At 27.6% G+C, this 17,656-nt stretch overlaps 2 protein-coding genes and 1 pseudogene across 2 annotated transcripts; 2 read left to right on the forward strand and 1 right to left on the reverse strand.

The window, feature by feature from the left end:
* The first annotated feature begins 411 nt into the window (after positions 1–411).
* LOC111287798 (protein ECERIFERUM 26-like) lies at positions 412–1,718 on the forward strand (annotated as a pseudogene).
* A 6,801-nt stretch (positions 1,719–8,519) lies between these two features.
* On the reverse strand, positions 8,520–10,871 carry LOC111287522 (chaperone protein dnaJ 20, chloroplastic-like). Its single transcript, XM_022878140.2, has 2 exons — positions 10,277–10,871; positions 8,520–8,914 (listed from the first exon to the last, which is right to left on the reverse strand). The coding sequence occupies exons 1-2, from the start codon at positions 10,694–10,696 to the stop codon at positions 8,768–8,770; spliced, it is 567 nt and encodes a 188-aa protein (XP_022733875.2). The 5' UTR covers positions 10,697–10,871; the 3' UTR covers positions 8,520–8,767.
* A 3,801-nt stretch (positions 10,872–14,672) lies between these two features.
* LOC149519030 (large ribosomal subunit protein uL30w-like) lies at positions 14,673–15,165 on the forward strand. Its single transcript, XM_089758903.1, has 2 exons — positions 14,673–14,848; positions 15,117–15,165. Exons 1-2 carry the CDS (start codon positions 14,673–14,675, stop codon positions 15,163–15,165), a joined length of 225 nt encoding a protein of 74 aa, XP_089615029.1.
* Positions 15,166–17,656: the final 2,491 nt, after the last annotated feature.

Here is a 17,656-nt window from a genome sequence, read left to right on the forward strand (position 1 = left end):
GACCATCGATAAATAGATTATGAATATAATAAAATTCATTTATATTTAGTTTGTTTATACTTAATAATGTAAAATAAAAGTGTTGAATGAAATGAACAGATTCAATTTTACGATTATAAATAATATTTTAATATTCGTTAATTAACTGAACAAATTATAAATATAACAAAATTTGTTTATATTCAACTCATTTAAACCCCTTCGTGTCAATAATAATTGTTTTCAGATAAACTTTTTTTTGGTAAAAAAGACCATAACTTGAAAAAAAAAAAAATTATAAGTATTATATTTAAAACTTACATGTTGAATCGCATCTCTTACTCACTCAACTGCACTCTGTTACTAGACTTTATTTACCGTCTAAAAGTTTATAAAGTATTTTATATCTTGATCAGAAGTGGTACTTCAACTATTTGCCTTTTTATCTTCTGTCAACCAAGATCAGTAAAACCCAACATGACTTTTTTTTTATTTTCTATCAATAGAATTGATTGAATATTATTGCAGATTGGACCAAGTCACAAGCTTGAAGCTACCATTTTCCCAAGGGTTTTAATTTCTAGTACTTTAGTTAGTTCTGGGGCCATTGGCTTGAAAAATATGGGTTAAAATAAGATGGACAATGGACAATGGCCAATGCCTGACATTGCTACCGTGATTTAATGGCATACGGTACCCTACCTTGAACTGCCCGTGTATTAATTTGCCTTTTTTTCTTTTTAAACATTTGCATGTGTTCTGCTGGTTTTTTTTTTTTTTTTTTGCAATTTGAGGTAGATTTAGATTTTTCAAACATAATAAAAAATTTCCTTCTTTGATAGTAATTTTTTGAGATTTTCTGTCCAGGTTACTCGGTTCAAATGTGGAGGAATTTCAATAGGGATGAGCTGGGCTCATATCCTTGGAGATGCATTTTCAGCCTCTGATTTCATCAACAGTTGGTGCCAATACATGACGACACTTAAGCTCAATGTGCCACTCACCCTCCCAAGGTCACTTACCAAGATTGAAAAACCTGATGACCCAATCCAACTTGCCAAGGAACCACTTTCTGCTAAACAGGTCAACCCTGTTGGAGACCTTTGGGTAACTGCCAATAACTGCAAAAAAGAAACTTTTTCCTTCTACTTGAGCACACAACATTTATCAACCTTACAAGCAAACATATCAGGTGAAGATGGATGCAAACGAATTTCGCCTTTCGAGTCCGTTTATCCTGTGATTTGGCAATGCATAGCCAAAGTTAGAGAAGGATTTAAACAACAAATTGTGACAGTTTGCAGAAAAGATCCCCACCATGACAATAATGTTCCAAGCAACAGTCAAATTGTAAGTTCAATCAAGGCAGATTTCTGTGTCATTGAAGCAGATTTGAAGAAGTTAGCATTGCTGCTAGCTGACGATCGGGGCCTAGATGAAAGAAACAAGATCAAAGCAGCTGTGGAGAAGGAAAATGGGTTGACAGTTTACATCATGTATGGCACAAATTTAACATTTATGAACTGGAAGATGCAAATTTATACCAATTGGAGTTAAAAGGACAGAAACCAGAGTTTGCATATTATTCAATCCAAGGTGTGGGTGATGAAGGAGCAGTTTTATTTCTTCGAGGGCCCCCAGAAGGCAAAGAAAGATTGATCACCATAACTTTGCCAGAGGATCAAGTATTGAAGCTGAAGACTGAGTTAAAAAAGGAGTGGTTTACTTCTTGCAAGTGAACTGCTTGAATGAGTGCAGATTGCAGTAGTTAAAACATTTCCTGCAATTATTAGCACTTTACCTGCGAAGCGCGGATAACGTTTTAGTTATTATTATTATTATTATTATTATTATTAGTATATTGTTTTCTTTGGAAATAATTGGCTGCAAATGTTACTTCAATATATTGTAGCCTAGTTGATAAGTAGCAGGATTAGTTGGTTATTACCTATTCATTCAAAGTTATTTTCTAAAGATATATGTAACTGTAGAATAGAAGAATAGAGTAAAATGCACCAATCATTCATAACCTATGTAATATTTTATTTTCATTTACAACTTTTAAAACTCAAAATTTAAATTTACTGACCTTTAAAAATATTCGACATCCATCAATTTCATCAACGATAGTGAAAAATTTAATGGAATATAGATGCTAAGTCATCTTTACGTGATGTTTAAATGGCATAAATTTTAGCTCAAAAAATAAAAAAAGAAATCTACATTTTTTTGCATGTACATGTCCAAATGAAGCTCATTAGGCACAAAAAAATGTCATGGGCTGCAAACGCACAGCACTGATCGCATGAGCCAATATTATGACCGGAGACATTACTTTTTTTTTACCTATTACTAAAATTTTTGTTTTTGTCTTGTAACAGTTATATGTTGTTTAACAAAGTCTATGACCTGAATTTTAATGAAATTTTTGTTTACTTTTCGAAATAACACTAAGAAATTGGGATATCAAAATAACAAAATATAAACAAATATTATAAGCCATATATAAAACCTTTAAAAGTCTTAAGGTAAGATTATCAAGATAATTTCAAGAATAAAAATTAAGTCACTCAAAAATAACAATCAAAGATAAACCTTAGTGAGGGATGCAATACGATTAGGAGTGCAGCTAGTATTGGAAATGATGTTGTTGTAATCCTTCTCATTAACACCCACAACAAACATAGGAGCATCCTTGCTGGGGATTGAGATAATTACTTTCTTGGCGCCACCCTGATAATCAAACCATGTGAGATAAGTCGCATGTAAGTTTAATACAATTTAAAGCAAAGAATTTTAACTATTCAAGCTCAAGAGTTCATAAATCAAATCATCCCTTTGCATTAGATAGAAACTTATTCCAAAGAAATAGAGAAAAAATGGGACAAGGCATTAATAAATCATAACTCAAACAAAATCATGCATAGAAAATAACATAAAACAAATAAAAAATGCAAAGAGAAATGAACAAATAACAAAAGGCCTTCAAGTGGGCAGCAACCTTGTTTTTGTCATTAAACACTTCAGTTGATTTAACTATGTATTCGGCTCTGATCTCACCCCATGGAATCCCATTTGGGTTCCTAAAGTTACACAAAACACAATTCACTTACTATAGACTCATATATAATAAACAAACAAAAGTTAAAATTAAACATTCCAAAAAATTAAAAAGCAAATTTACATAGTTGACAACAAATACAGAATACTAATGTTTCCAGCAGCAATGAAAACATTGTTCAAAACCTCGAACAAAATTCTAGAACAAACTTCATTCTTTCATCAAAGAATGTTACAGGACATATATCACACAGATTTCATAATTTTGCCAAGAAATTGGCTACCCCTTTTATAAATGCATCTATTCTAGTCTTAAATATTTACTTTATAGTTGTAATTTTGTGAGAAAACAATCATGTTCAGCTTAAAGTGTATAAAGATTACATACATACATCCATAAGTAACTTAATGCAACATGGCATATTTCATTAAGAGGAATCAGCAAAGAAAAAAAAAAAGCTCAACATCTTAACATTTATTTGAAATATTATCCTAGAGTAGAGGAATGTCTTATAAATCCAGGGAAAAAAAATTGGAATTTAGATAGGAGCCTTCAATTTTCTCTTCTAATTTCAAATTCTTGCAGTGCTGTAATTACCAAGTATAAATCCTGTAAATCCATGAAATACTAATAATTATTTCAATTAACAATAACAAACTCAATAAATCTAATAGCTAATCTACATCTATCCACTAATTTTATGAATATAACACCTTTCCTAAACCATCTTCAACATCCTGAACTGGATTATTTTATTAAAAACAACTATTCTTCATTAACCATACATATAAATCACATTACAATGAAGACAATATACCGAAAATTTCAAGTACAGCCACAATGCTCAACAACATCACATAACAAAAACATATCAAACCTGTATACTTCCTACTACAACTTTAAATAACTCCTAATAACATTTAAAACCTAAAAGTCATATTCTTGACTATTTAAAAAAAAATTTCAAACTAAAAAAAGAATTAAAAAAAATAACAAAAACTCAATTTCATCCAAGATGACAACATGCAAAAAAAAAAAAAAAATCTTCCAAATAAACACGTCCACAACAACATGCAAAACCTCTAACCACAAAAGCCCAAAATCCATTCGATAATCAAACTTCATTAAAAAAAATTATAATGTATAAAATGAAAATAATGACAGTAAAACCCAAAAGAAAATAGAAACCCATACTCAATGACAGAATAAAAGAGAAAAAAAATCATACCTAAAAACATCTAAAAAAAACCAAAAACCAAAAAGAAAAAAGAAAGGCAAAAACTCACAGAAAAAAGCAGGATATCTTACACGACAGAAGAGGTCTGTTACAAACACAAAGACACAACCAAAATAAGCTTTGAAAATAAACAATACAAACACCTGTTAAGAACAAAAAATAAAAATTCAATTTCATTGAAGATGACAACATGCAAAAACAAAATCTTAAAAAAAAACACATCTACAACAATATGCAAAACTTTCAACCACAAAACCCAAAAACCTATTCAACAATGAAACTCCAATAAAAAAAATTACAATGTATAAAATGAAAACAGTGACAATAAAACCCAAAAGCATACAGAAACCCACATTCAATAGTAGAATAAAAGAGAAAAAAAATCATACCTAAAAACAGCTCCAAAACAAATAACCAAAAACCAAAGAAAAAGGAAAGCAAAAACTCATAGAAAAAAAAAGGATACCTTACACGCCAGAAGAAGTATGCTACAAACACAAATACAGACAACAAAAAAAAGCTTCAAAAATAAAGAACACAAACACCTGTCAAAAAAAGAAATAGGAAGACCAACCGTTGTCCAAAAAAACTACTTTACCTTGCATAAAAGTCAAAGATAGAACAATCTAAAAATAAATTATATAAAAAAAAGGATAGATGGTATCTTCAGAACTCTTAAGGGATTCTTTTTATATATGGTTATATATATATATATATATATATTCAATATTAGTGTTAAAATTTTTAAATTGGATGTACCTTTTTTTAAATGCAAAATTGAATGTACTTATATTAAATAATTAGTTTATTATTCATATGATACACAGATTATTTTTATTTATTTAAATGTGTGTATATTCATAAATTAATAATATATAATCACTTACATATTAAAGATTTATATAAAATAAATGCAATTTAATTAAGATATCAAATTAAAATAAAATTAAAGTTTTTAATTAAAAAATTTGACAACATACAAAATATATGATAAATAATATCTGAGGAAGAAAAAATATTCAAAAAGATATTATAAATAATACTATTAAGTTCACCAACAATATATTAAAATGAAAACTAAAAGTTTCATCACTTTAAATTAATAATTTTCAATTTGCATATTTTGTCTGGTCATTTTTATACATCATCAAATTTATATAATTTTAAGATAAACTTTATTTATTTAAGAGCAACAATTTTTTTGAAACTTTAATTAATGTAGGAGCATTTCATCTACAATGATTGAAATACAATTAATTAATTACAATTTAGAATTGTGTGAAGACCATTAAAATTTTATATGTAACCTACACTTATAAACGGTGAACCCTTACATAAATATTTATTATAATTGAATAATTGTAATACCGTAATAAAAAGAGTTATAGGTGAAATATTCTCAATTAGTCTCCAATCCTTTAGATTAGTGGTTAAAGACGCCTGAGAGGATATCAAGGGCCTGGTTTCAAACTAAGCTTCCCCCATTCCCCTTACTTATATTAAGATTTTATCTTCCTGATGTGACAAAAAAAATTTCCCAATTAATGTACATAATAGGTTACTTACATATTTTTTACAAGAGTTTTAATAATATCTTCATTTTCAGTATCTATAAAGCTTATCAAATTTTTATACCTTTCAATCACTCTCACCTTCACATTTGGTGTAGAATTGTGTTACAATAAAAGTTGAAATACAATGATTTTAAATTTTGATTAAGTAATAATATTAAGTTTAAAAAACAATTATTTGAAAAAAATTGTTGCTGAATGTCTTAAACTACTTATCTTTTGTATTGTTCAAGTAAATACATATTTTCTTTTGCATAAAATATCTCTTGTATATTTAATTGTCAATTAATTATTGATAAATTTGAATTAGGCTAAATTGTCAATTAAAAATTCAAACTTAAGGTGATCATAAAACGAATGACATAGCATATTATAATGCAAATAGGAATTTTACAATAAAACGAGCGAATTAAAATTGAGAAAGTGATCGATAAATGTTAAGCAAAATATTTTATCAATAATTTAAACTGAAATTTGTTGGATATATAGATTTGACTATTTTTTAGCTTATAAATTAAAATTTAAAGGATACAAAAAAAAAATTACTTCCAAATAGTGAGTATTAAAATGATTTTTAGAAAAATATTTTCAAATAAATAAAAAATGTAATTACTTTTAATTATCAAATAAAAAAGAAAAGTCAACAAATATTTTAACATAATGCTTTTAATTTTTATTTTTATTTTTATTTTCGTACATAGTAATGAGCCATCATAAAAACTATTGAAAGACACCTTTTGATCACATCTGAGAGAAGATATCCCAAGGCAACTTTAATAGTTATCCAATACCAAGAGGTGAAGGACTACTATTAATGGTATCTAATAATAAGTAAATATATATTTATTAATTATTGACATTAAAAATGTTCAAATATGGTCCCCTATAAAACCTCAAAAAAAAAAAAAAATACATCCCTTAGTTTCGTAATTGAAAATATTTTTTTGTTTTCATATTTTAATTTATTTTTATTTTTATTTTTTAAAAATTTATAAAGATTTTCAATTATCAAACATGTTTCATTTATATTTTTTAAATTTTATAAAATAAAAACAAAAAATAACTTTGTTTTTTTAAAACTAAACAATACCATATTTTTCCATATATGAGAAAGTAAAATAACATTTTTTCAAGATTTTAATTAATGCTTTCTCATGAATGACAAACCTAATAATGTTATCTTTTCGACAATTTAATTCTTACTAATCCCATTTCATTGTAATTATGACAAGGGAACGCACCAAATGCTACCAACATTTGCTTATGTCACCGGAATTTCAAAGTAATTGACACTTTGTTAGTTTGTGAAGAGAAAGTTGCATGATTAATCCCACGTCAAAATTCAGTAAAAAAAAAAAAAAAAAAAGAAACCTAAGAAAATATCTTTACGCAACTTACAAAAGCTCTACATAATTTGAGGACCCCTTCTAGGCCTTTTGTTTTTTTTCCTAAAAAATTATTTCTCCGATAAAAAGTAAATGGAGTTGAGTTGTTGGCCACTGCAATGGACCACTTTATCATTTTTTTAATAAATATCATCTTTAGCAATGGATTCCAGCTAATTTCTCATATTTTAATATGTATTTTTTTTATTTTCATTACTTTTTTAAACAAATAAAATTTTCTTTGTTCGCTTTTTCCAAAAATCTTGTAAAGCATAGTAACTTTTACGCGTCTCGGGCATTACCATTCTGACAACAAAAAGAGAGGGAATAATTTATATTATATTATTATTTTACAAGTCAACGATCGAGTTTTTAGATTTTATAAACAAAATTAAAATATTATTTCATTTTTTTTATTTATTATATTAACTTATTAATTAATATAAATTAATAATTAATCAAAAAACTAAATATTGACTCTTTAGTGGTGGATACTTTATTATTATCTGAAAAAGACTTGCCAACTTTAGGAAAAAGTTATTACTGTCAAATCATACCTTGAAATTTATTTATTGGTGACTGAAATTTCATGTTATCCAAAAGCAAAGCAGCAAGACCTGATCAAAGTCAATAGCTTTTTTTTTTTGGCGACAAACAGTCAACAATTTAATTTATGACATAGCCAACGAAAATGCTCGGACCGTATTTTCAGTGACAATTTAATTTATGATATTGTCACCAAATTTCCAATAGAAACTCCTCTAAGTTCAGCCTTTCTCCGAATTGCTTCATCACCGCCCTCTCACTTGCAATTAAATCTGATAGTATATTATTTAAAATATGAATAATTTGTATATTAATATTTTATATATCAATATAATTTTTTATACAAAATTTATAAATTATAACTAATACTGACGTGCAAAATATAATACATATTTTTTCTTATTTTATTAAATCTATATATAATTTTTATTAATAATTTTATATCATGTTATTTTTATGTATTTTTTAATATAATTTTATATCGTATCAACATTTCGTGTTTAAAATTGCAAATATGGTTGTAATATTGCAATATTGGTGATGAAAAGAGTTTAGAAAAAAGAGTTTTTATGCCTCACTATCTAAAACCAGAATAGAAAACTAAAATAAATAAATCAATAACATGTGAAAAAAAATAATTAAAAACAATCAGAAGATTAGAAACAAAATTGATAATGCCTTGCTACATACCTAACATCACAACATAAGATAAAAATTATAAAGAAGCTCCAAGACCAGAATTCATGAAAACAAAGCAAAATTAACTTGAGCAAGTCAAATTCTAACAAATTTATGTACATATTGAGTGATGAAAGATAGTAGAGGCATTTGATTTTAGAATCAACATTGAAAAAAATTTCTTTTGAGCAATGCTAACCCAATTGCCATCTATGGAAGGGTAGAATGATACATATATACAAGAGATAAAACCAAAAACATAAGCAAAAGACCATTCATATTTGTTTGAGTGGAGAAGGAAAGTTGTTTATTATTCTTTAGACAATTCACCCCTTTGTCTGCGCATTCGAGCTCCCCATGACATGTTTCCTCTGGCATCCCTGGTCATGCTTCTTCTCTTCAGCTCTGATAGCTGAGATTGCAAACGATTTCTCCACTCACTCCGTTCTTCTAGTTCCTGGTGGCAAAGAGAATGTAAGAAGTTAAACCAAACAAAACCGATTTCTCTCAACTGGCCAGTAGGGATAAAAGGAAGGCAAGAATGTCTTAACTGACTATGCATATTTGACAGTCCCCAAAACAAACTATTATCCTTGTAGGTCAAATCTTTAGAGGCTAAAAATTGAAAGGAGATGCAACTTTCATGAGAAAAGAAAACAACCCAAAAGTCGAAGAAAGTTCAGAAAATCATAATAAAAATTAAAGATCACTTGAATATCATGGTATAATTAACGGATCAAACAATACCCAAGGGTTTCATTATTAGCATTATAAAATCACAACAGAAAAATCCTGTTCTTAAGGAAAGCAACAAAGAAGAACCAAAGGCAAGTTGACAGAGTATAGAACGTGCCCAGGTTTGAACCCAAGACTTAAAGCATACAAGTTGTTGGTTAGCTCTGACTACTAAGAAGTTATATCAAAGTGAAATGTTTGGACATGATGAATCAAGAAACAATCTATAAAACAAGAGTACCAAAACTATGAAGGATGCACAATTAACCGATGTTATCATTGCAAAGAAAAGAAGCTTAGCACATGCCAGCTTCACTGAAGTGAAAGGTATTTGATAAATCCATATTAAAAGTTCCACTTATCAATAAAAAATCTAACGGATAAGAGTTAATCGCTTAATCCCTATAAGCCGGAAACTATACAGGAACTTAGCCAATACGATTCAACAAGGAAACAGAACTCTAACTGACAGCACAGCTACTCATAACTGTCTTAATGTACACAGAAGATAAAATTCTCTGCTTAGACTTTCATATCCTTGAAGCTAAGCATATACAGTTTTTTTCTTTTTTTTTTTTAAATTATTTTGATAGGAACAACCTTTTCCTCATGGAAACCAAATTGCTAGGAATGGAAGTAAGTTTCCATGATTCCACCTAATTCACTGAACTTAACCAACAGAAATGATAAGAAAAAGAAGAGAAAAGAGAGAGATTTGACCCTAGCTTTCTTCAACAGTAAAAACAAACAAAATTTCCACCAAATCCCAGCAGTCACATGACTTACAGAACTTTCCCAACTACCCATATCATCAATCCGGTGCCCAAATAAACAACCAAATGATTAGAATTTGAAATTCCAACTTGAAGTTATTATGTTCAAATCTAGAATATGGAAATTAGATTAGTGGAATGGAAAAGGGTTAAAGTTTATATGTACAAAAAATTCAAAAATCAACCATCAATAAAAAACCAAAACCAAAACAACCCAAAACACCAATAAAACCATCCAACAAAGAAAAAAAAAAAAAACCCAATGCTAATATGAATTAAAAAATTAAAAATTAAAAGGAAAAGGAGAATACCTCATCGTATTGGCAACGTCGTCTAGCAGAGAAAGCAAAATGAATCCCCAAAGCCAAGTCCTTATCATACAACGCTCTACTCCTCGGATCCGACAAAGTCTCATAAGCCTCCTGGACCCGTATAAACCGCTCCGTGTACTCCTCCACCCGATCCGGGGGCGACACGTCGGGGTGGTACTTCCTAGCCAGCTGTTTATACGCCTGCTTTATCTCCAGTAAAGTACCCGTCTCGGGTATTCCCAGCAACTCATAGAAACTCGTCCCCTTCCTCGCTTCATCGATTTTCGCATTGATTTTGAACGACCCAAATTGTATCCGGACCGGGTTGGCCGTTCTTCGTAAGCGGAGGAAGGAAGTGTCCGGTGTAAAGAAGCGAACGTCGCTTCCCGGGATCGCCGCCAATCCATAACCGCAACGCATATTTAATAATTCCTTCTTTTTTTTTGCCAAGAATTTCTTTTGAAACAATTACCACTAGTTTTTATTCATCTGTTTGGATTTTCTTGAAGTTTTGCAAAATGAAGAGAAACTTGAAAGCAATTTGTTTTGGGTATGTAATCGGAGGTTGGTTTGGGAAAGTGACATTTGTGGTAAGAAAAGACAAGGAAAGGCTGGAGAAAAAGGCGCAAAAAAGGTTTGATTTGGATTGTGATATTTTATAATAACCAGAAAAAATGTTGGAAATATAAAATATAGGTGATAATTATGGTTGTTAAATTTAACATGATTGTGAATATCTACAATTAAAATTTAAGGTTTTATTTTAAAAATTAGAACTTGAATTTTAAAATGAACAAAATTTTTTAAAATTTTTTAAATTAAAATTAAAATTGAGATTCTTGACTTTTAATTTTGAAAATTATTTAATATTATTAAATTAATAATTTATTGCTAACAAAATAAAATTTTAAAATAAGAAATAATTCTCTTAAATTGCATAATTTAATATCACGAATAAAAAAATTATACCATTATAAAAAACAAATCATATAGCTATTTTTTAAATTTAATTTTATCTTTAAATACTTTATTTTTATATTTACATAATTAAAAAATCATTATCTACATAATTTTTTTTTAATCTGTAACCTAATCTTCAAATACTGACTTCAACGACTTCCAGACCAAATCAAAATCAATCAACATCATAATACTATTTGTTAATTTGGAAGTAATTGATATTCTTAATGCAATAATTTCGTATTGACATTTTGATTTGTAAACAAAACTTTTGCTTTTTAGAAAGATTCACATCGAAAAAAAATCTCACTTATTTTATATTCTTTCCCAATTCTCTCTCTTCATCTTTTTTATTTTTCTTTATGTAATAATTTATAATTTTGAGATTTTTTTTCCAAATATTGATCTGACTTGACATAATAATAATTTATGATACATAAATTTAATAAAAAAATAGTAAATAGAGACTAATAAAGAAGATTTGTGGGATACCCCATATTATTTCTGAATCAAGACAAATCATTATATTATACATCAAAAACAAATCCAGGATATGGTTTGGATTCTGCTACGTTTTCAATTATATATTTTTTTATTTTAAATTATGATTAACACTTGAACGAACCCAAAACACAGCAGATATAGTTTGGATTTTTAATCAAATCACATTGTTTTTTATATTTGCAAGCTTTGAATTTACTTGAAAACGATGTATTTTTGAAAGAATTCGACTTTAATAAAATAAAAATTATTGATTAATTTTTGTTCAGACAATCAATTCAATTAGATTAAAGTTGTTCCCATCAAATTTTTCATGCAATTTAGAGCTACCTCAGTCTTGAAATTATTTATGATTTAAGGGTTAATGATGGAAGTAAATATTGGTTTGTGGGGGTAATTATGAAAGGAATATTGGGTGAAGGCTGAAAATTCATTGAATATAGTTGGTTTATCGCTCTTCTTGGTTGAGAAATTTGGAAATTTGAACTGCAACTATACAAAAATCTGAGGAATCCCACAATCATGGACAAATGAACGAGGAAGTACTATTATAATTAAATGTGTAAATGATATATCAATATTCATAGATTATTTAAATTTAATTTAAATAAAATTTGAATTTGAATTGATTGTTATAAAATTAAATTTAAGTAATTTGATTTATCGAATGAGCTGAATTTGAATATCATAATATTTGATTTGGATAATTTACGAAAATAATTAAAATTTTAAATTTTAATATATTTTTATTATTTTAATTAAAAATTATTATTTTACATATATAAATTTGAGCTCAAACTTGAGTTTAAACTCATATTTGAGTTTGAAATTAATTAAAAAAATCAAATTAATTTTTATTAATGAATTTAATTAAATAAAATTAAATAATTTAATTTTTATTCTCAATCAAACTCGTATTTAAAAATTAAAATTCAATTGAATTTGAATTGAATTTTAAATAATAAATTTTAAATAATATTCAAACTTAAAATTTTTTAATTATATCAATTCAACTCTATTCAATTACATTATCAATGATAACAATCCAAAGCCTTAATTAGCAATTGGCACAATTATGACGCGGAACTTCTACACTAATTCATTGATGGCATGTCCATAGCCCATGGCTGATTTTGGTTTTTTTTTTCTCAATTTCTATGATCTCTATACGACGTTTAATTGTTTTTGGTTTGCTCTCTTCCCATTCAAATAACTTTTTTTTTTTATAATAATTCAAATGATTGCTGCAAACAAAAATAATATTATCTGATATGACCTAATAATTTTCTTTTTTGTTTTTTTATTTTATCTTAGTCTACTATAATTAATCAAATAAATTATTATAATAAAAATTTAGAAATTATATTCGCCAATTTCTTGTACAATTACGTATTTCACCTTTATATATATTTATTATAATATGATAATTAATCTATATAATTACTATTAAAAAGAGATCTTAATAAGAACAATTGATTGCTTGATACCAAATTTCAATTTTTTGGATCAAGTGAGAGTTTAATTGAGTGGCATTTGTTATTCAATTAGCCATCAATAATTTTATTTATTTATTTATTTATTTTGTTTTTAAGAATTTATTTTTTTACTTTTTCTTTAAAACAAAAATAGAAAAATATAGGAAAAAGAAAAAATGTAATAAAAGGGATTTTGTAATTTTTTATTTTCCTCTTACAATTTTTTCCTTTATTTTTTAGAAAAATTTTTTCATAAAAAATTATAAAAAAAAAAGAAAGGAAAGAAAAAAATAAAAGATAAAAGTGATAATTGAGATTTTTCATTTTCTCACTTTTAATTTTACCTTTAATTTTTCTAAATAAATATTTTTAATGAAAAATTATAAAAATAAAGAAAATATAAAAAATTAATAATTAATAATCATCAATGAATTAATTATTATCAATAATAATATCTATAGCAATAGATAAAAACTCTCCCCAATTTTATCTTGCATATACACCTCTGTAATGTCATAAAAAATTGAAGGTTAAATTTGAGTATAAAAATTTGGTTTACAATTGGTTTCTAATATTCAGTGTTTTTAAGCCAGAAGCTTTAGGGGCGTTGGATTAAAAAATGGATAGAATTTTGAGAGAAATATTTAAGGCTTTAAAAAAGAAGATACTAAATGATGAACTTGAATGATTTCGTGAGAAGGCTTCAGAGGTGATTCCTAAATGCCATGGCTTTTTTTACGGAAAGCATGAGATCCTAAAAATGGTAAAAAGTTGGGTGTTTCGTCTTAAGTATAATTTCAATCAACTCCTAAATCATCTGCATGCTATGATGTTAGGCCGTGAAGCAGTAGCTATAAAGTTTGAAAAGTTCAAATCTGCAATGGAAATTTTGAAAAGTTGAAAACCCCCTCAAACTCTTTTCCTTTCTTTTTCTCTCTCCATTTTGTCATCATTTTCATTCCTCTGTTAACGTTGTTGCCACCACCTTTTCCATTATCGTGGCTATCATTTGCCAACATAATGACATTGTTAAGGTTTCCACAATAAAGGAATAGAGCAACAATAGCACGCAATAGCCATGGTTCCAAAGTATGATCCTTCTCTTTTCTTTTTTTTTTTTTATTTTATGAAAATCTGTAATTTCATTGGTTATTTTTTGTTTTATTTTAATTTTTTTTTACTATTTGTTCATATCTGCATTGGTTTTGTATTATCAGTCCTTGAAATGACATGGTACTAGCTCAATTTTCATTTTTTACCAATAATTGCTTATTAGAATAAATGGGTTTTTCTTCGTACTTTGATTTTGTAGGTTTTATTTAATAATAAGCTTTATTAATATAACCCATTTCATTCTTTTATTTTGTGTTTATGTTTTGAGGGTGTTTCTATTTTAAGACTATTAGATATGTAGAATTTGTTTCCTGATTGGCTTTGATTTGATATAATTTTGACTAGAGATGGGTGAAGAAGTTAAGGCAATGAATCCTAAATCACTCTTCAAGAAACAGAAGAGGAATGAAGAATGGGAGCTTGCCAAAAAACAAGAGCTTGAAGTTGCAACAAAGAAGAAAGTCGATAACCACATGTTGATTTACATAGGGCTAAGCAATATGCAAAGGAGTACGAAGCTAAGGTAAAAGTGTTTTTCTTTTTGTATTTATATAAATTTGTTTTCATCAAATCCTAAAAACATTTTAGTTGTATTATTTGATATGTAACGGTCAAGAAAAAAAGTTGATTTAATTAAAGCAAAGGCAGAGTTAAAAGAAGGATTCTATGTCGATCCAAAAAATAAGCTTTTGTTTATCATTCGAATATGTGGGTATGTATTTATCCTAACATTTTATTGGTTTATGAATCTGAATTCTAAATACTAACATGTTGTGGATGTTTGTTTTAAGTATCAATACCATGCATCCAAAGATGAGAAAGATCTTGCAGCTTTTGTGATTCAGACATTTCTTTTCCAAAAGGGATAATGTCCTAAATCGCCTTTAAACTATTGTAGTTTATTGGATTTGGTACCTAAACAAAAAAATTTTTGCTAAATAGGTACCTAAACTATGAAATCATGTATCAATTTAGTCTAAGAGTTAACTCTGTTAGTTTAGATGTTAACTTGGCTATTTTAACCTATAAAAATCCACCATATAGACACAAAATGACAATAAGTAGGCTTATATGGCTTATGTAGCCAGAAAATTTAAAAAAAAAAAAATTAAACCCTAAAGAAATTAAATCTCATAAACCCCAAATTTGAAAAACCTAGAAAAAATTTTAGCAAAATCAAAGCTTGTGAAGGATCTGGCAAGAAGCTTGTGAAGGGTCTGGCAAGAAGCTTGTGAAATCAAAGCTATAACCTTCACGAAATCAACAGTAAATGAACCAATTGATTATCACCATCCATCCTCACAACCCCACTTCACCCACAAAAAGCCACCCCTACCGAGATCTCCTTTTAACAAATAAATCAACCCAACAACCCAAAGACCGAAACCTATATTCATCCCCATTGCATACAACCCAAACACCTATCAACCACTGAGACTGTGAGTCTCGTTCACAGCTAAAACAAAACATCAACAAATACTATCCTTAATGCCCAAATCCCTTTTTATTAACACCCCATCCAAACTTGTAAAAAAAAATACACAAAAAAGCCACATCCCTAAAGGAGGAACCACAAAACAATAACCAAACAAAAAAAAAAGTTAACATTGAAATTGATATTTAGGTTTGGGTGTTTATGATGGTTTTTAGCCTAGATCTTTAGAAAGTATGAAGGCTTTAAGGAGAGAAACAACATAATAAAATATGGGGGCTATCGGAGAAGCGAAAACTAACAAAAAGAAAATTTTGGCTAAACCTCTAAGGTTAGATCTAGGTTTTTAAGGGTTGTTTTTGAAAAAATTAAGGTTGAAACGTGAAAGAACATGTAAAAAAAAAAATCAATAGATGAAATTTAGGCTTAAATTAGTACCGGTGATTTGCGACCAGTGACATGGACAACGATTGAAGCGATGGCAAGCCACTAGATTTTGGTTTTAGAAGGGCCAATGTTCTTGGGGTTGAGAGTGTTTGAATTTTTTTTAAAGAAAATGTTTTAAATGAATTATAAAAAAAAACTTGTATTTTATAGAATTTTTTTTGAATTTTTTAGAACCTTTTTAGATTTTTTTGAAATTTTTTTTAATGTTAAAGTGGCATTGATGATGTGATATTAACTGAATTTTTTTAACATCTGTCAATATTTTATTAGATGTTCATGCCATGTCATTATTTAGAGTTAATGGTTGAGACAAATTATAAAAAAGAAATGTAGTTTAAGTATCGAAGTAGAATTTTTTTTTTTTTGTTTAGCTACCAAATTCAATAAATTACAATAGTTCAAAGGTTAAATAGGATATTATCCCTTTCCAAAACTAAGAGGAATATGGGTTATAAGAATCAATTCCCCATTTTTCCCTATGTGTATGTCATGTGTGTGCATGAAGTGAATTTCTTTAAGGGGTTATATATGTGTTAAGATATTTGGTTGAAATAACTTTGTTCTTTTGATATTTTAATGTTGGTATTCATATGCTAGTCTTTGAGATATTTTGTCTAAAATTCAAGTATAATGTTCCTTTGAGATTGTCAATATTCAAAGTAACAATAGCTTCTAATAAGATTATAGTAATTACTAGCAACAATCTTAGTCAATTAGAGAGAGCAAGAAATGTATTTTTTTACCTTTATTGTTTTTCTTCTAGGTATTACTTTCATATGATAAGTTAAATTTTCATCGATAATTGTTGTATTACTCCTAATTGCACTATTAGTGCTAAAGCTCTCAACAATGCTAATGTTATTATGTCTATGTCTAACCTTAGTTCTTATGGTTAAAACATTATAAATTATCTAGCAAGCCTAATAAAATAATAGCTAACCTTAATAATAACTAGAGCCTTGAAAAAGTTCTTATGGTTAAATCATATAGATTGTCCAACAAGCCTAATCAAAACTCATCAAAATTTTCAATTAATTAACAAACAAAAACTTGGCATGAACCATACAAGATTAGGCAACTAACATTTATCTCTTCAACAAAGTTTTATAGTAAATAAAAGTCCAAAAAACCTAGTACCCATATAATAAAAGATTTAAAACTAAAAAAGTTAAATAGATAATTGCTATCAGTTTTGAGCTATGGTTTCGATAATTCAAGAGTTAAATAAGTTAAGATGAAAAACATAGTAGAATTAAATCATGGAATAAGGTGAAATTAGAGAAACAAAAATTTAACTATGACTAGCCAATTCATGTAAGAAGAATTGAAAGCTTTGATCAATGGTCATTTTATAAAAAGAAAAACAAGTGTGACTAAGAATGCTAAATGGATGATACTTAAGTCAATGCAGACAAATTGACTGTAAACATTCTTAACAAACAATGACCAACC

This window comes from Durio zibethinus, chromosome 4 (genome assembly GCF_047325235.1).
Source record: "Durio zibethinus cultivar Kanyao isolate XHJ-2024 chromosome 4, ASM4732523v1, whole genome shotgun sequence".
NCBI lineage: Eukaryota > Viridiplantae > Streptophyta > Magnoliopsida > Malvales > Malvaceae > Durio > Durio zibethinus.

Bases quoted from the DNA above. Each gene is read 5' to 3' on its own strand.
- LOC111287522 (XM_022878140.2), bottom strand. From the start codon at position 10,696: ATGCGTTGCGGTTATGGATTGGCGGCGATCCCGGGAAGCGACGTTCGC. The intron at 8,915-10,276 runs GTATTCTCCTTT...CTTTGCCACCAG, and splicing joins GACGTTGCCAATACGATGAG to GAACTAGAAGAACGGAGTGA.
- LOC149519030 (XM_089758903.1), top strand. From the start codon at position 14,673: ATGGGTGAAGAAGTTAAGGCAATGAATCCTAAATCACTCTTCAAGAAA. The intron at 14,849-15,116 runs GTAAAAGTGTTT...GTTTGTTTTAAG, and splicing joins CAAAGGAGTACGAAGCTAAG to TATCAATACCATGCATCCAA.